General features: G+C 46.6%; 1 protein-coding gene across 1 annotated transcript in view; it reads right to left on the minus strand.

Annotated features, from left to right (window-relative positions):
- Positions 1–8028: 8028 nt before the first annotated feature.
- The window catches only part of GNA13 (G protein subunit alpha 13), a 29589-nt gene continuing 18993 nt past the window's right edge, over positions 8029–18624 (minus strand). Inside the window, exons 3-4 of the mRNA XM_030232652.2 lie at positions 17076–17126; positions 8029–12764 (exon numbers count right to left, since the gene is read on the minus strand). Coding sequence (XP_030088512.1) covers positions 12192–12764; positions 17076–17126 — 624 coding nt within the window. The 3' untranslated portion in view covers positions 8029–12191. The remainder of the gene's footprint in view (positions 12765–17075; positions 17127–18624) is intronic.

Below are 18624 nucleotides of genomic sequence, written 5' to 3' on the forward strand. Positions count from 1 at the left end.
TAAGGTAAAGAGCAGAAACCTGCCCAAATCCTGGTTACAATAATTATAAATACAAATAAAGAGCAGAAACCTGCCCAAATCCTGGTTACAATCATTATAAATGAAGTAAAGAGCAGAAACCTGCCCAAATCCTGGTTACAATAATTATAAAAAAGGTAAAGAACAGAAACCTGCCCAAATCCTGGTTACAATAATTATAAATAAGGTACGAACAGAAACCTGCCCAAATCCTGGTTACAATAATTACAGATAAGGTAAGAACAGAAACTTGCCCAAATCCTGGTTACAATAATTATAAATAAGGTAAAGAGCAGAAACCTGCCCAAATCCCGGTTACAATCATTATAAATAAGGTAAAGAGCAGAAACCTGCCCAAATCCTGGTTACAATAATTATAAATAAGGTACGAACAGAAACCTGCCCAAATCCTGGTTACAATAATTATAAATAAGGTAAGAACAGAAACCTGCCCAAATCCTGGTTACAGCAATTACAAACAACATCCTGACACAGGAAATTAAACCTCTCACACAAAGCACCCACTAAAAATGTGAACCTGAGTTAAAAAAAAAAAAAAAAAAAAAAAAAAAGAGAGGGAGAAACAATGTAAATAACCTGAATTAAATTCAGGGCATTTTCTCCTCAACATCATGAGGTATCTGAGATGCAGCCAGACTTGTCTGCTCTCCCTGGGCAGATCCCAGAGCACTCCCCAGCCTGGATTTTGGAGCCTTCAAGAGTGATGAAGACAAACATTCCTGGATACAGGCAGCTTCAGCACACACCAAACACTGAGCATCATGCTAGCAACCAGTGGCAGCCAAGAGATACAAACATTAGCTTTCCAGAGAGGAATTTTTAGTGCACTGGTAGTTCCTTGTCAGACAGTAAATTTTAAAATAGTGCATAGTCAATGGCAGGGAGTAACCCTTTAAATGCACAAAGTTTCCTGCAGGAGTTGTACTTCAACCCTGCAGCAGCAGCCCAAGGCATTTTCATAGCCTCTCATGGTTCTCCTTGAGCACATGTGGGGTTTTGGTGAACACATTTGGGGTTTCTGTCACTGCTTCACTATCATCTCCGTGCAGTCCTTGATAATAAGGCTCTCAAGTTGTAATGCATAAAATGAAAATGAAAGGAGAAAGCAAAAAGATTTTAATCTTTGTGTTGAAAGACTGAAGCAAAATCCTTCTCTCTTTTGCCTGCATTCTGCTGCTTGTGTCTGAAACCAGCAGCTAACACTGCTGAGAAGGTTTTCAAGGCTCTGAGCAGCACAGCCCTTCTCCTCTTTCCCCAAATACCCTCTGACACCTGCTTCTACTTAGCAAAACAAATAAACAGTCACTAACCACAAGTGTAACTCTCCACCACTGACATTTCTTTGCACATCTCAGACCACAGCTTCCTTTGGAAACCCTGAACTTTTGTGCTTCTGCAGTTTTTGTGTCTGTGAGGCCGTACAAAGATGAGAAAAACAAGCAAACACACCGAGGCAGGAGCTGCTGGTATCTACAGCAACAGAGACACAAACCAGGCAGGGGTTGTGAAACGCATCCTGCCAGGAGGGCAGAGCCCAGGGCTGGCTGAGAGGGCTGAAATGCAGTCTCAGGTGAGAGGGGACAGTTCCCAGGCACAGGTGACACCAGCAGGGGCCAGGAACTGCTGCCAGGGCCCAGCAGGTCTGGGGCCAGCACAACCCAGCCAGGTATGAGGCTGCAGGGCAGCAGAGTGGCCAAAAAGCTGCCTAGAGCATCCTGCTGGTCCCAGTGGGCTGCAGGACGCCCTCAGGAGGCCTCGGGGATGGAGAAGCTGTTGGAGATGTGCTCCTCACACTGGTTTCTGCAGGGCAGGGGCTGGGCTCTGCCCTGGCTGCCCCAGCACAGCCCCAGCGCTGCAGGAGGGAGGAAGGAAGAGGTTGGGTGCAGTTCGTGTCACTGCCCAGGCGCCCTGCCCTGGGCTCTCTGTCACCTTGGAGGCAGTGGCAGCCTCAAGCTCTCTGTGTCAGCAGAGGCTCAGGCTGGATATCAGGAATGGTTCTGCCCCCAGAGGGTGCTGGGCACTGCCCAGGTCCCCAGGGAACGAGCCCGAGGCTGCCAGAGCTCCGGGAGGGTTTGGACAGCTCTGCCAGGGTGGGATTGTTGGCTCTGTGCTGGACTGGAATGATCCTTGTGGCTCCCTTCCCACTTAGGATCTGTCTCCTCTTCCTCTTCCTCTCCTCCTTATCCCATCCCGTTCCCCCCACCCCCGGGCAGGCTCCAGGGGTGTCAGTCCCACTCCTGCAGGTGGCTGCGGCCCGGTTTCCATCCCGTGGCGAGGCCCAGAGCCGTTGCGGGTCCCCAAGGAGGGGATGAGGAGCCGGCTCTGGGGGAGCCATCGCCCCCCGCCTGTCCCTCCCGCCCGCGCTGGGATCGCACCGAGGGCGTTCGGAGGCGGCAGCACCGGGGAGACGGGACAGGCAGGGGGAAGGTGCCCGTGTCCCCTGCCCGTGTCCCCTGTCCCCTGTCCCCTCCCTGTCCCCTCCGTGTCCCCGCTCCGTTCCCGCAGCAGCCCCCGGCTGCGCGGCCCGCGCGCGCCCCCTGCCGGCCCCCCTGGGGGCTGCGGGAAGGGACACACGGACAGGGGGACAAACGGGACAGGAGGGACAGGGACCGGCGGGGCATGGGGACACAGGGGACAGGGACCGGGACACACGGGCAGGGACAGGGAAACACGGACAGGGACAGGAGGGACATGGGGACAGCAGGGACAGGGACACAAGGACAGGGACAGGCGAGTCATGGGGACACACGGGACAGGGACAAGGACAGGGACAGTGACAGGCGGGGCGTGGCGACAGAGACAGACGGTACGGCGACACGGACAGGCGGGGCATACGGACACAAATGGGCCTTGGGGAGTCTAGTCCTGAAACCCCCTCAGCAAGAAGCGAGTCTGGACCTTTCCTGCAAGGATCTCCAGTCCCACACTCACAGCAGCCTGCTCTGCCAGGGGCTGGGGCACAAAGGAGGGGGGCACAAAGTGGGGCACAACGCTGTGGGGTCACTTCACTGACAGTGCAGCCAGATGCTGACACATCTGGCAGTGACCCATCCCACCAGCCTGGGACACCTTTCCAGGCTGGGGATTGCTCTCTGCAGGTGTTTCTCTCTCCCTGCTGGTGCCCCTGGAAGCTGCCAGCTCCCAGGAACATCTCCTCCACGTGGGCAGGGATTCCCACCCAGGCTCCCCTGGCACGGAGGGCATGTGCCAGGCTGTGTTTTCCTCCTCTGCCCTCTTCCCTTGGCATCATCCCAGGTGTTTGTCTTGGTAGGGAGACAGGAGTGGGAAGCCTGGCTCCAGAGGAAGGCTGCAGGGCTGCCAGGGGCTCTCCTATTCCATCCCTGCTGCTGTGCAGAGGGGAGAACAAGAATTTACCTTTAGCCTTTAAGAGAGGAGCTCCCTCTGGCAATTCATCTGAATCACAAATGTCTAAATATTCAACATTTATCAATCTGTTCAGCCAACTGGGGTTGTGTTCTTAAAGGGAGGAATCATGGAATGGTTTGGGTTGGAGGGACCTTGAAGCTCACCCAGTGCCACCCCTGCCATGGCAGGGACACCTTCCCCTGTCCCAGGGTGTGCCAAGCCCTTCCAGCCCAGCCTTGGGCACTGCCAGGGATCCAGGGACAGCCACAGCTGCTCTGGGCACCCTCAGGGCCTGCCCACCCTCCCAGGGAAGGATTTCTTCCTGACATCCCATCTGAACCTGCTCTCTGTCAGTTTGAAGCCATTCCCCCTTGTCCTGTCACTCCAAGCCCTTGTAAATTTTTTTTTTTTTTCCATCTTTCTTTCAGGCTCCCTGCAGGGACTGAAGAGCACAATTATTCCTTGCAGTGGTGTCAGCCAGCTGAACAAGGAGACAGCCACAGATCTGCTGCTTTTGCACATGCAAAAATGTCCCTTTCCCCAGTGACATCCCCAAAGAACACCAGGGGTGACTCCCCACTGCTTCATTGCAGCACAGTGAAAGCCAGCTTTGCACTGGAAATGAGAGGAGGGTTTAGGATTTGCCACATGCTGGCAAAAAAAAAAAAAAAAGTGTTTAATAATATTTCACCTTGAGTATTGCAGGGGTGAGAGGAGCAGCAGCAGAAAGGTTTCCTGCTGGGGGAGAAGATGCAACACCATCAACAGGGAGGGACTGGAGTGGCTCCTGCTGCAGAGCCTCAGGCTGCTGCTCCTTCCCCAGGCAGCTTGTGGAGCACAGCAGAGGATAAAATGGGAAATAAAAGAAATAAAAAGAAAAATAAAATTTAAAAAATGAGAAATATCCCCTTTTCTCCTCAAGTTTTGTAAGTGGGCACGGGAGAGAGAGGGAAGGAGAGTCTGTGTGGGTCGTCTGCAAGAACAAAAGAGGAAGTTTTGCCCTTAATTTTAGACAATTTTTCAGCAAATGCCAGACGTGATGTAAGAAGGCTGGAGCTGCTGAAGCCTTGCTCAACCTGCACCCCTGCAAATCCTGGTGTTAGCAATGCTTTGAAAATGCTGATTCCACTGAAGTTCTTTCGCTTGCTTCCCTTTTCTTCAGGGAAAATGGAGGCTGGAGCAGGAAGCAGTCATCAATTCCCAGCTGCTCCCACCCTTGGATTCTGGATCAATAAAAGAGAATCAGCTCATACAGCAAAAATGCAAAATATTCTGCCTAGGCAACCCGAGAAAGATCTGTATCACTGATAGATGCTGGCTTTTCTTCCAAGAAAAGCTGAAAACAACAACCAGGCACACACTGGGGGTGGTGATGGCCCTGCAGGGACAGCTGGATGGGGTCACTCCCTGGAGGTGGGTTATTCACAGCTGCTCTCACCCCCCAAACTTCACTGACTTGGAAACAGTCACAGCCCCTGAGCAGCACAAAGGCTGCCTGGGGGAATGGGGATGTTAAATTAAATGTCCTTCTCCTTTTTTCCCCCTCTGGATCTGGTAGAGGTGGCTTTTTGCTACGTCAGAGAAGTTGGTTGTGTTCCAGGCTGCAGGTGACAGCAGAGAGGACAGGACAGCACCTGCAACCTGGCCAAGAGCCACCAAAGTTGGCCTGGTGCTGGAAAGGACAGAGATGTGGACATCAGCAGGGATCTGGGCTCTAAGATGCTGCCTGCCAATGGGCAGAATCCTAGGAAGGGCATCAGCATCTTTTATACGGGCAAGATCCACTGCTGAATACTGGGAGTGGGAAAAACTCACTTTGGATACTGCTGGATGCACAGGATCTTGTGCTTCCTCCTGCTCTGCAAGTCCTAAATTAATAAAACCCAGTCTGCACTGATCAGCATCATCTTAGTGGGTCACTCCATTTCCAGCCATCCAGGCAGGGAAATGGGGTTTATTCAGGTCCTGGATCTGCTGACAAACATCTTTCTGCCTTCCCCTGCAGTGCCTGGGAGCCCTCCCTGCCCCAGGAGCAGCAAACACGACCTGCTGCTCACAGCTTGGGAGTGCTCAGCCTTCAAATATTAACTCTGCCAGGAGCTGCCAGCAGAGCCCCAAGCCCAGGTTTGTCAGATCCAGTGCTCAGCAATTCATCAAAGCCAGGGCTGGGCAGGGACTGCTCTCCCCTGCATCTCACTGGGGATGTTTGGATTCCTCATCTGCTGCCTGTTTGTGAGCAGGCTGAGCCCTGGCTCTGCCATGGAGCCCTCCACAGCCTGAGGCAGGGCTGGCTTGGAAATGGCAGGAGCTGCTCTGAGCAGGGCACTGAGCAAGAACCCAGAGTCCAGGGAAATGCTGTCTGTGGGAGCTGCACTCCAGCTGGGAGTGATGTCTTGCTCCTCATGTGCATGAAAGAAAGCAGAGAAAGGCAATCCAAGAGCACCTGAAGTTAGGCACAAATAAAACACAACAGCAAAGCCTTGTGGGACTGGATTCACCTGAGTCACAGAATCCACAGAATCACAGAATTCATAGAATCCCAGAGTCCCCAGGCTGTCAGAGACCTCCAAGCCCATCGAGTCCAGCCCAGCCCCAGCCCCTCACCCAAACCCTGGCCCCCAGTGCCACATCCAGGCTTTGTTAAACACCCCCAGGGATGGGGACTCCAGCACCTCCCTGGGCAGAACATTCCAGAACTTCATCCCCTTGCTGTAAAACACTTTTCCCTGCTATCCAGCCTGTATTTCCCTGGGTGCAGGGGGAGGCTGTGAGCTCTGGTTGTGTCAGTGCTGCTGGAGACAGAGCCCAGCCCAGCTGAGCACAGGCACCTTTCAGAGAGTTATAGAGAGTGATAAGGTCCTTCTTATCAATTTAATCAAGTAATTCCCACTTCACACACACTGAGAACAGTTCAGCTGGTGTCAACACAAGTGGAGGGGCCAGAAGCACCTCCTGCCATCACCTGTCCTGTTTTAGAGGGCAAACCCAGCAGGGGCTGGGCTAGAGCAGATTCCTGCCCCATTTCCAGCTGGATTCCCCAGGGGATCTCTCTCCTGGAAGCAGCTCCTCAGCACTTTGCCCTCCATGGTCACCTCTGCTCCCCAGGAAAGGGACCAAGGTCAGCTCTGAACCCAGCTCCTGCTGCCAGGGGGCAGCCAGGGACACTTTGGGCACAGCCCCACCACATTTTTAATCCCTCCTGTCAGTTATTGTGCAATCACTGAGTTACTTTGACAGGAAGGAAGAGGCTTGAACACCCAACCTACATTCAGCCCTGCAACGAGGTGTTTTGGTAAATCAAAAGTGTTGCAAACGTGAAGAAACTTCGCTTCTTCCTGGAAATAAATCCTGAAATGTGCTTTTTTTCCCCCCACTTCTGCTCTTCCCAGCACTTCAGCCCAGAGCACATGAGTGTGGTGAGGTGATCAGAGCCCAGGATGGTCCAACACCACTGACCCATTCCTAAGAAGAAATGATTAGTTATTTATAGGTTATTAATTATTTCATAGAATTATCATGGAATCATGGAACGGTTTGAATCAGAAGGGACCTTAAAGCTCACCCAGTTCCATGGGCAGGGACACCTTCCACCAGACCAGTTTGCTCCAGGCTTTGGTCCCCAAAAGCTTCACCAGCAGCCCAGGTGAAGGCAATGCAGTTACACCTGTGATATTTGGATTATAAACCCCAACAAATGTGACTTGTTAAGCTGAGCTCTAGATGGGCGTGGTTTTACTCCTCAGGTGGCATCTCAGGAAACAGGATGCAGAAAAAAAAAAGGGAAAAAAGGCTTTAAAAAACCCTGGATTTCGAAGTCAGAGGAACATCCCAGCATTCAGCTGGTGTGATGAATGCCTTTCACTTTTCCAGAGTGAAAGGCAGGACCTGGAATACACAAACCACGTGGAGCTGAGCTGAGTGCCAGGGAATCCTGCAGGTTTGGAACTGGTTTCAGTGACCAGAGGTGGCTCTGAGGACTCCAGGCCCCAGAAAACACCCAGACTGAGAATTCTGCACTCCTGCTGCCTGTCAGCAGGCCCAGCACCAGTGCTGAGCTCCAGCTCTGCCAACAGGGATGACCTGGGCTGAGCCTTTCTGGGGATTCAGTGTCCACAGCGTGCCAGCCAAATCCAAGGGCTCTTGTGGAAAATGAAGCATTTCAGGCCTATAAAAACTGATGAAAAAAATCAATGTTTTGCTGCGAAATCCTGCTTCATACTGCAGCCAGTGAGCCTCTTCTCCAGGAGGCAGAGGCTGGCTTAGTCAAAAAGAGCTAAAAAAAAAAATAATCAACTCTGCTATATCATGATCCATAATTCATAGAGCTTTGTCGCAGAACACACCCAAGTGCCATCAATATTTTAAATATTGAGCACAAAACTGGCTGTCAAGTGCAAGTCAGCAATTTCCTGGTGCCTCCCTGCTGGGGACAAAGTCATCAGGCTGAGCAGAACCCGGAGGAGCCTTCTGAGCAGAGTTTGTTTGACTCTGTTACATATTTTATTTGAAATACAAGATGTGTTTGCAGGAGCAAATCAGCTGGGCTCTGCCAACCAACAAAAAGAGTCAGCTGGCTGCCTGTGCTCGTTAATAACCAGAAAAAATGATTTCATCACACCAACATGAGGCTGTATATGTTTATTCATCGTCAGTACTTTTGTACACAAGGCAAATATTAATAGCTGAAAGGCAACACTTTTGGAGAGTATGTACAGAGCAATGTACAAGCAAGTGTAAGAGGTTTGAAACTATGAATTGATTTAACCATTTTATAAAAAAGAAGTGATGCTTTTTCTTCTAAGACCTCCCTTAGAAATAATTTATTGCCAATCTTAAACTAAAGCAAGGAGTGGAAAAAAAAATTTACAATAAAAAGTAGTCCCTGGAAAGTTTATAAAAAGTTAAACATATAAAATTGTAAGCCACAAACATTTATACAAAGCTAATACAAATCTTGGTTTTGTTAAAGATCTATGAGGTTGTTATAAAATATATTTTTACATAAAGGCTTCACATAAGGTAAGCTCTCACTGCTACTGAAAGCGCAGGAAAGCAGTTTTAAATAGTCTGCAATTCAACTTATTTTCAAGTACAACGCAAAGAAATTGCAAAATGGCACTGTATTGCAATGCTGTGTAATTAAATCTACATTAATGGTACCATCAGAGAGACAAGACCTGTAAAGTGAACTGGTGAACCATCTGCAGGAGACTTCCCCAGGGTGTGGAACAGGAGTGGTGCTGGAAAATGAAAATGAACCTTCTGCAACTGCCCTGCAAGAGGAACTGCCAGGGGTGCTCTGGGGCATGGGGGACAGCTCAGATCCAGCAGGAACCCCAGCCCAGGAACACCCACCCACCCCACCATTCTGCTGGACAATGCTGAATTTAAAGCCACTCACAAACAAGCCCCATAAACACCTTTGAGATCAACTTCACTTTTTTTTTTAAAGAGCAGTTATTCTAGAGAAAGCTGAAGTTTCACACAAACTGATGGCTTATGCTCCCATGTACAATATATATAAACAAAAGAGTAACATTTTTAAAGCCCTGATGAACAGCCACAGTTTTTAGGTATCAATCATCTCAGCTGAACACTCTGCAGCAGGGAACAGTTGCTAAAACACCAATTTCACCTTCAAGTACAGCTTGTACAGGACAGTGGTTTATCTCCATAGGGTCAGTGATCTTTAGAACACAGCTCACTCCAGCAAAGAGAACTAAGGAATTTTGGGAAAACTTGATTTTCCGGGACATTTCACTTTCTATCTGCTTTCCCACTTTCACTAGGAATACATCCCAACCTTGTACCACAGACTGGTTTCCAGGAGGAAGCTTCACTCTCACCAGCAGACTGTCATTTTGGTTGTTTCAGGACAAAACTCAGAGCATCAAGCCTTCAGCTCTTGTACCAGATTTATGTCCTGCTATAAACAAATGCTATGTAGGAACAAATCCAACAGGAAATACAACAGCCCAAGGTGTGCTCCACTCAGAGAGGGCACAAAGAGTGAGCCTGAAGATGGCCAAGGGTGTTCCCTTGGGGTTTTTGGCTGTAGGGTAACACAGGAACCATGTAAACAGAACATCCAGGTGCATTCCCTCACCCCTCTCACACACTGGGAGTGGGAAACCCGAGGGATTGAACTCAGTTATTTCATTAAAAAAATTCATTTCTGCCTGAGATTCATAGAGTGCTTTATCTGCCAGGGCCTACAAGTGACCCAGCACTGGGGTCCCCCTTGCTCTCTTACAGGCCCTGGGGTTCACAGGGAGAGTGATCTGGGATTCAGAACAGGGATTTTTGTGGTGGTTCTGGGGAGAAGGCTGCTGACCATCTCCCCACTTCAGCCAAGGTCAGAAGTGCCCAGTGCCTTGGTGACCTTGGCTACATCCTTAGACTGACATCAGTTTTGAAGATCTTCAGTAAATTAACAGGTTCCATTGACAAAAAATTCATCAATACTTCACATAAATTAGTTTAGACAAATCCCTGGTCCTCACCCTATCATCCACTACCAGTCTTTAGTCTTTTTTGCAATCATCTGGTCTGACACCCTCCAAAGCACCTACTGCAGGCCTCTCCAAATCAACTGCTTTAATCAGATGAAAGTCTCTGTTTTGAAAAGACACTTGTTCAGACAACTGTCAGCAAAGGAAAAACCAACCCAACTCCTCCTCCTGTTGACAACCAAGGGCAGGAATTTGTTTTCTGCTTTCCAAGACGGGACTTGGAGGCCACCAGAGGTTTGTGTCTGTTCTTGGAGCATTTATAGCCCAAAAGAGAACTTCTGCTCCCATCACAGGTGTGTTGCTCAGCCCTTGAAAGAGCCTCACCAGCCTTTCCTGAGGCCTCTGCTTCATTCTCCTTCCTGAATTGCTCACATATAACCTGAACACACCAAATCAGAAATAATCCATGTCCAGCAGAGGCAAAATCTACATTAAATATCCCCATCTTTTAACCCTCCTGACATCAGTGCTGCGTCCAGACTTTAGGATTATGTTTAGATTCTGCACTGTGACTTCTCCCAAGCTCTTTTCAGAATTCTTTCCTCCCCAAACAGTGCCTGATGGCCAGAATCACAGATTAACCTATGATTATTCACTGGATGATATAAAAAAATAGAGGTCTTTCAAAGCACCTAACTAAATAAAAATACACTATTCCCCTTCTACTGCCAGGAGAACGAGGTACAGAGATGTTAATACAACTTACAATCACAGTAAGTAAAGGCTAAGTTCAGGAGACAGGCAGTTTTCCTATGTCCTGGCAGGGTCACTGCTCCCAGCAGTGACACCCCCATGTCACCCCTGGCTCGTGGGATGAGAATAAAGAAGTATTCAAGGATTGGCCACCAGCATGATCCACAGGAATTGGCCAATTCCAGGGGGCAAAGTGGCAGCTGAGCTGCCCACACCACTACAGCCTGGGGGAAATGTGGTAGGGACACTGATTTTTATATCACAATCTCACTCTCTTTTTACACTGTGCTGTGGGATACATCAGGATTGCTTTCTCTTCACTATTTTTCATTATTATTATTATTATTATAATTTCTTCTTTTAATCACATGGCAACGCTAACAACTCCCCATAAGAAATCAAACAAAACTGCAAGAGGACTTTGGGTAAAATAGTCACAAGCAGCACTCTGGAAGATGCTGTGCAACATTTTTGGCTCAAGTACACTTAGGATTGCTTAGACCCAACTGGAAAGTCTCAGAAAGAACCTCACCAGCTGAAGCACATTCTGCTGGGACAAGGTCTTTAATTTTTTCAGAAGAGAACATTCATCTGCACGGTGTCAGCTACACAAGGCCTCTGCTGGGAATTCATAAGGCCACTGAAAATGCCAGAGGAGACAGAACACAAGGAGGCACTTAGGTTTGCAAGTCCTTTCCCCATCAGCAAATGCTCCTGACTCAGAGGAGGCACCTGGGAAGGAGGCAGGGAGTTCAAATAAAGCAGTGCTAAGTTAAAGCGCTTCCAGAACAGGTGACCCACAGGTAACATCTGCTCAGTGAAGATAAAAAACAAGCTGGGCTTGCTCCCCCTTCCCACAGCAGAATGCCAAGGGATTGATCAGAGTGCTCTGTGCTTTGCCATGGCTCCAGGAGGTGTGGATGCCTCTGGAGTGAATCCGTGTCCTGTGCCAACTATGAATCCCTCATCACTGGACTCGGCACTTCCTGACAGATACCTCTGAAACTCCTGATTTTCCATATTTTTGAAGCATCTCCTATTCCAACCCAATGCCATGATTTATACTTAAGCAGGAAGTTACACCCAGGAATGGGCCACAAAGAGATGATTCCAGCAAGGGATCTGATGGGATTTCTAACCAAAAACAGACCTGAGAAATCATAAGTCAGCTATGGTATCACAGTCTTCACAATGAAGTTAAATGTGAGAAGTTTCTTTCTCTCCCCCCCCACCTTAAATTACTGCCACAGTCTAATAATTGCAACAATTTCATTGACGTTTTGACTTAGAATTCTGGATTTTCTAGGATAATACATATGTTGGTAAAAGGTCAAATTTACCACTTTACAGGTAACTTAGACATAGGTCTGCTATAAAATTACAACTTGAGTCAACTTGAAGCTACACTGGAAGAGATTAAGCCTGAATTTCTGCAGAAATTGGCAATAATGTGTTCAGCAGCAGCTTTTAGCCACATATCAAGAAGTCTGACAGGATCTGGATTTCTCTACTCCTGCTGTAAACTTCTAGTTAAAAAAACAACACACAAGAGTTACTGAAATAAACCAGTCTGTTTGCAGATCACTGTAACATCAGCTGCTTGAGGTTGTCGTGCAGGATGGTATCCTTAACATCACGGAAAACTAGCCGGATGTTCTCTGTGTTAATAGCAGTGGTGAAGTGGTGGTACAGGGGCTTCTGCTGCTGGTCCCGGCGTTTTGTGCGAAAACAATCCACCAGGAATTTTTGGACATCTGTTAAGCAGTGGGGATCCCCTTCAAACTCTGGGAAATAGTCTTTGATGCTGACTTTCTGTACTTTTTCCTCAAGCAAGTCCGTCTTGTTTAAGAAGAGGATGATGGAGACGTTGCTGAACACCCGGTTGTTGACTATCGTTTCAAAAATGTTCAGGGACTCCGTGAGGCGATTCGTCTGCCGGTCCTCCATGAGCACTTGGTCAAATTCACTGGAGGACACGAGGAACAAAATGGATGTGACGCTGTCGAAGCACTCGAACCACCGCTTCCGCTCCGACCTCTGGCCACCCACGTCGACCATCTTGAAAGGGACGTTTTTGATTTCAAAGTCGTACTCGTGAATCCCTTTGGTGGGCCTTCGTGCCAGCAGGATATCTTGCTGTGAGGGAAGGTAATCCTAGAAATAAAGGAGAGTTTTGTGATTAGGATGTGATAATGGGCATGGGCACAGCTGAGCTGCAGTGGAGAGAGCACCTTGCACGGGAACAGGGCAAGGTTTGCAATAAAAAGACATGGATGTGGATTTCCATGCTTTTGGGAAAGAGCTGGAGGCCAAAGCAGGAAACACACCCAATATTAAACCAGAACATGTTCCCCAAGAGCTTAAGGTTTCCTTTTGCCACGTGACAAGGATCCATGACCAACCTCAGAGGTGAACAATTCCTCCTGCCAGTTTCCTTCATTCTGTTTCACTTCATGCTTCCTTCATGCCCTTCCCACTGCACTGGCTGCCAACTCTGCAATGGGTTCTAAACCAGCTTTCTCAAACCAGTAACTATGGGATATCCCAGGCCAGCTGTGGGTTCTCCATCCCTCCCATGCTCTCCTGCAAAGTGCATGACTGCTTCCAGAAACAAACCAGCTGCTCCACTAAATAACTTTGAAGCAATCAATTATGCCTGAAAACTAAAACCTAAGCAACTTCCTGTGTTTGTGCCATGCATCTTTGCATCCTGCTGGATCAGTGCACACTGGTGAGCTCACACTGCCTGGCTTTGCCCAAAATTTACTGTGCAGTGAGTAGAACAGGGGAAGAAACTGAGAGCTGGGGACAGCAGAGTCTTTCCAGCCTGGAGGCACAGACAGCTGTATCCTGAAGTTCTCCTGCCCACCTTTCCCCAAAATTTAAGAGGCATTCAAGAGACTATTTTTTTAGTTGTTATATGAACATCATCAGTGGATGCAGATGAAGAGGAATTCTTATTGGTCAGCTTTTGATAGCATGAATTCAACACTTGGATTGGGGATTTCTTCATTCCTAGAATTACACTTTGGTCCATGGTCCAAGTCTTTCTGTTATCTGCAAAGTGCATCTCTAGCACACAGCTGCCTGTGCTGGACTTTAAAACCTCATTGTTCACTTGTTACGGAAACTCTTCCTCATATTTTTCCAGCATTTCTCACCCTTTCAGAGAGTGCTATTTAGCTTTTGGAATTTCAGTCTCTTGTTAAAAAGTGAATGATCTATGATCTTCCTTTGACAGCGCCAGTTTCCACACTTGGAGCTTTTATCAAGACATGTAAGAGCAAGGTTCAGAAAGTCTGATTCAACCAGTCAGCTGGGTGGGGGAACAGGCACACAGCACCATGGCTATTACAGTAGGTGTATCCCAAGTTTAAGGTAGCTGGGCAAGCTCAAACCACAAAAATAAAATTTAAACATCATGAAAAGAGTGCAACATTTCAAAAGCTCAAGGATCACTTTGCTTTACCCTGTAAGTTCCAAAGTGAAACCAGAGAGAGAGGGCTTTATGTGAACTCTGGGCTCCTCTTCCCGAGCTGCCCATGACTAAGGCACTGATTTTTATCGTGGCACAAATTACAAAGCAGCTCTGAAGCACAGGCTCCCCACCCTGCAGCCTTTGCTGCAGCACTGTACACAGGCAAACCCCACAGCACCAAAGTCTGGAGGAGAGGAGAATTCCCTCCAAACTGACCGAAAGAGGTGCTGTCACCCCCTTATGTGATTAATGGACAACTTTAAAGGATGATAAGACTTTTCCCTTTGTTAAATGTATCTTGGGTCTTTCCTACTGAAATCAGAGAGAGGAGAACAATCAGCAAGAGCAGTGCAGGGACTGTATGAAATGTCATTGGGCATGTGTGAAGGGATTTTGAGCAAAGCTGACTGTCAACATGTAGACAAGAGTGTCACAGGTTCAACACTCATTCCAGCTTCCAAATGGGAATGCATACTCTTTGTTTTTCAGGAAGTTAGTCTCAGCTTCTCAGAACAAAAGCAAAAAGTCTTAGGAAAGCTCAGGAGTGACTGAAATTTTTAAATTATGTAAATAAATAAAGCCAACTAATATAATAGGCAAAGCCACATGCACCTTCAATATTGAAACAAGGGCACAAAGCAAACTCTCCTGGGAGTTGGTCTGTAATGTTTATTCAGTAAAGCTTTCCAGAACAAGCTTATCCTCAGAATTCCTGACAAATTCCCTCTCGAGTACTATTACTCATTGAAAATTCCTTCCACACTTGAAGCCACAAAGAGAATCCCTTCCAGTGCTTTCTACTTCTACATTCTACCATGGGACTGGGTATCTTTAGGGTCCCCTCCAACCCAATATCCTGGATATTGCCTACTCTGATCCAACAGGCAGCAAGTGAGGGCTCTGTGAGTTCAGGGCTGGTATCCAGCCACCTTCTGGCTACAGGAGACCAAACACAACTCTCAGCAACTCTCCCAGAATTTTAATTCTCTTTCTGAAGGACAATTATGTTTCCTCCCTCATGCCCAGATCCTTGGAATACAAGCAGCTTGCCCCTGTCTCAGTGCTGATCCCATTCTCCACGTCTGAAGACTGCAGCACAAGGTGAGTATTTTCCTTGGATGGTACTGAGTGTTACTTTCCAAGTTCTTTCAATGTTTTGCCATTGCCAATAAGTTCTTTTTCCCCTCAAGCATCCTCACGTTGATACTGATTTGGAACATGTGCTTTCTTCCTGATTTTCCTATCTCCTTTCTTCCAATTCACTGCAGTCTGCTTCCTCTAAAGGAGTTCCTTTGGTTATCAGCAGCTCTTTTGGCTATCACATCACTGTTTGCCTAGCTCAAACTACAATTTAAGGCATGACTAAGATCCAATCACAAGATGGAAAGCCAAGTCTCTCTGTGAGGTATTTTGGATACATAGAGTCTGCACTGGCAGTTGAAATAGCAACACACAGTTGCAAGGAATCCAGGAGATCCCACGCACGTCTGCCTGTCAGATACTCTTATTCTGCTGATCTGATTAAATCTGAACATTAAGTTCTTTTCCCTCAGTGCTCTTATCAGCTCCCTTTTGGCAAGAGGCACGTGAATTGCAGATCTATGTGTTTATAAGCAATTTAGTTGCAAGTCAGCCCAGTTGCATCAGATAAGAACAAATACTTTTATTTACAATTTGGGGAAACAATCATTAGATAATCTTGCATATAGATAAGAATAAACCAGAAGAACCTATCAAATCTTTCACTAACAAAACCTAGCTAGTGCTTTTTCCCTCATAGAGGTAACATTTTTTACACCAGCAGATCTGATGAGTCTCTCTGATTCTCAACACCATTTGGTCCAACCTGAAGCCAGAAAAGCCGTAATTCATAGCACTGCCACAGAAACATCAGACCTGCAGTAAGTGTGTTTATGTATAAAAATATTAAAAGACCCAACTGCTGACTGAGTCTCACACTTTAATCAAAGAATGGACCAAAGTTTCTCCCTGAAGAACTTTGAAATGGAGCTGCAAAACTCTATCCAATATTGTTGGGGAAAAATCCAAGCCCTTTGAAACTGAAAGGCACTTGATTCAAAGACCATGAGAAATCCCCCACTGGCAGAGAGTTCAGAAGCTCATTAGAGCAAGTGCAGATCCCCAAAGTGCAAGTTTTATATCTTGAGACCAAATCCAAATTCAAAGACCAGGTGCTGGAGTTCTCAAGCCAGAGATCTGGGAAGCACAATGACCACCAGTGCTTTAGTTAGAACAATGACAGTTCAAAGCAGAAAAACAGCCTGGCTTAAAATTTAATCTGTTAAAAATGAAATTATGCATGATGTAACAGGGTTTCACTGAAGTGGTTTGGATTCCTTCATTTGTTACCATCAACTGGGAATGACCATGGAGAAACTGCCTCCAAGCACCATATTAAAAACTCTTGTTTTAAAGGCAGTTTTTCCATAAGCCATTTCTGCAATCCACAACTGATGAACATCAGCAGACACCTTCATTATTCAAGTGCTAATTAACAGTTCTATTAAAAAAGTATTCTAGTGAAATTTCAGGTTTTTCTCCAGAGAAAAAAGACTTTATTCTTTACTGAGTTTATGTTAAAGTAGATATTCCTGGAAGGTACCACTGACCTGTGACTGATTTAACTCAAGAGTTCCTAACTGGGCACATAACCCCAAACCCAATCATTTTTAGATGTCATTTAGTCTTGAAAAGCTACTTTAACAGTCTCCTGCCTGGCCAAGCATTTGTAACTTGTTTTTTGTTTGATTTTGACAGATGGTTTATTTCCAGAAAGTCTCCTGGCCCTTACACTGCCCTGTGTTTTTGACATGTCAGTGATGAACTGCTGAGATAATGCGACAGTCTGAGTTTAAAGACAAAGTTATTGGAGTAGACACTAATTACATTTCATCTATTTAAAACCCAGAGATCACAAGGACTACTTAAAACTCAAGACTGGAAAAAAAAAATAAAAAAGGACTTACTTGTTCTCCAAGTTTATCCAAGTTGTCCAAGAAATACTTTACAGATTCCCCCTAAAAACAAATCAAACAGTTATTTAAATAAGTGACATCCTTGATCTCAATAGTTTACATTCTGAAGTCCAGATAATTTATCAGAAACCTACATTTAAGCATTGTAAGCTTTAATCACTGCCCTTTTTAAAAGCAGCTATCCTAAGAACCCAACTGATGATTTATTCTTAGGCCAGTTCATATTTAAACCTAAAAGCATAAAAGGCACATTTATAATAGTCACATTCTTTCCAAGTTTAGACTTGATAAATAAATCCAAGTGTTATCCACGGGGAGCATCAATGAAGCAGCCACACCTTGGTTATGAAAAGAAACATTTAATTCCTCTAAGGCTTAGCAGAGTGTGCCCACACAGGCATTCAGGTGCATTTAATCACCAGAGAAAGTTCATTTCTACTGCAGTGCCACAGGACTCATGCTCACAGGTACTTCCCTGGAGCAGAACACAGGATGAGAAACCACAGCAGACAAAGCATTTTACTCAAGTTTCCCCTCAGACACCAAGCTGGACCAGAACATCTTACTGTGAGTGATGAGCAGAGCTGCTGTGCATGGTATCACATTTACTATCCAGGTTTATCTTCTGGGTTCAACTCATCCCTCTCCTGGCAAAGGGGAACTGCAATTTTTAATCCCCCCAGTAATGTGGAACTAAAGATTTTTTCATGGTAAATCTGAACTACAGTCAACCCTGCAGAACTCCATCAGGGTGCTGGGATTAAGGAGGAATTCTGCCATGGATACTGCTGCACCTGAGTTCACTTGCTATAGGAATGTACTGATGAAATTCACTGCAGAGGAAAGCACCTTTTTAAGGTTCTCAGCATCCTCACAGAAGCACAAATCTGCTTCCTTCTGGAAACTCTTAATCACCAGCTGTAACTTACTCATTTTACAGTAAGTGCAGAAAAGAAACCACCTGTGTTTTTACTCTGCAGATGGGAGAGCAGGAATTGTGACTGAGCTTTCTGGATGAGAAAATCAAACAGCATCTGAGGCTGGGGTGACTACACCTAATCCAGACAAGTGAATTAGGACAGGAGCTACACCCTGATGATGACTTCCCTTCACTTCAATCTGAACTCTGCAAGCTTATCTAGGGAGAATATAAACCTCACTATTCAACTGTGTCATCTAAGCATCCACCCTGAGCAGAGCAGGGTAAATAAAAGCCAAAAAGGAGTCTGGCAGACACATCTGCAAGGTACCTTTGCAAGGTTTCCAGGCACTAAAATAAGTTACATAATACAAGTAGATGCCACACCTTTAAGTGTGCAATTTGAACATCAATGTTTAATGAGGCAGAACTGGGGCTCTGGTTGGAACATGCCTCGTGCTCAACACACCTGCAGGGAGAGAGCCTAACACACTTCTACTGCCTTATTTTACTCCTGTTTGGCTCAGCTGTCCTGATTTTCTCTGGGGTGACAAACTGCAGCAGGAGCACCATTTTAGTAGCACACAGCAGCAACTGCTTGCAATGATAGCAGTATTGTAT

This window comes from Serinus canaria, chromosome 18 (assembly GCF_022539315.1).
Source record: "Serinus canaria isolate serCan28SL12 chromosome 18, serCan2020, whole genome shotgun sequence".
NCBI lineage: Eukaryota > Metazoa > Chordata > Aves > Passeriformes > Fringillidae > Serinus > Serinus canaria.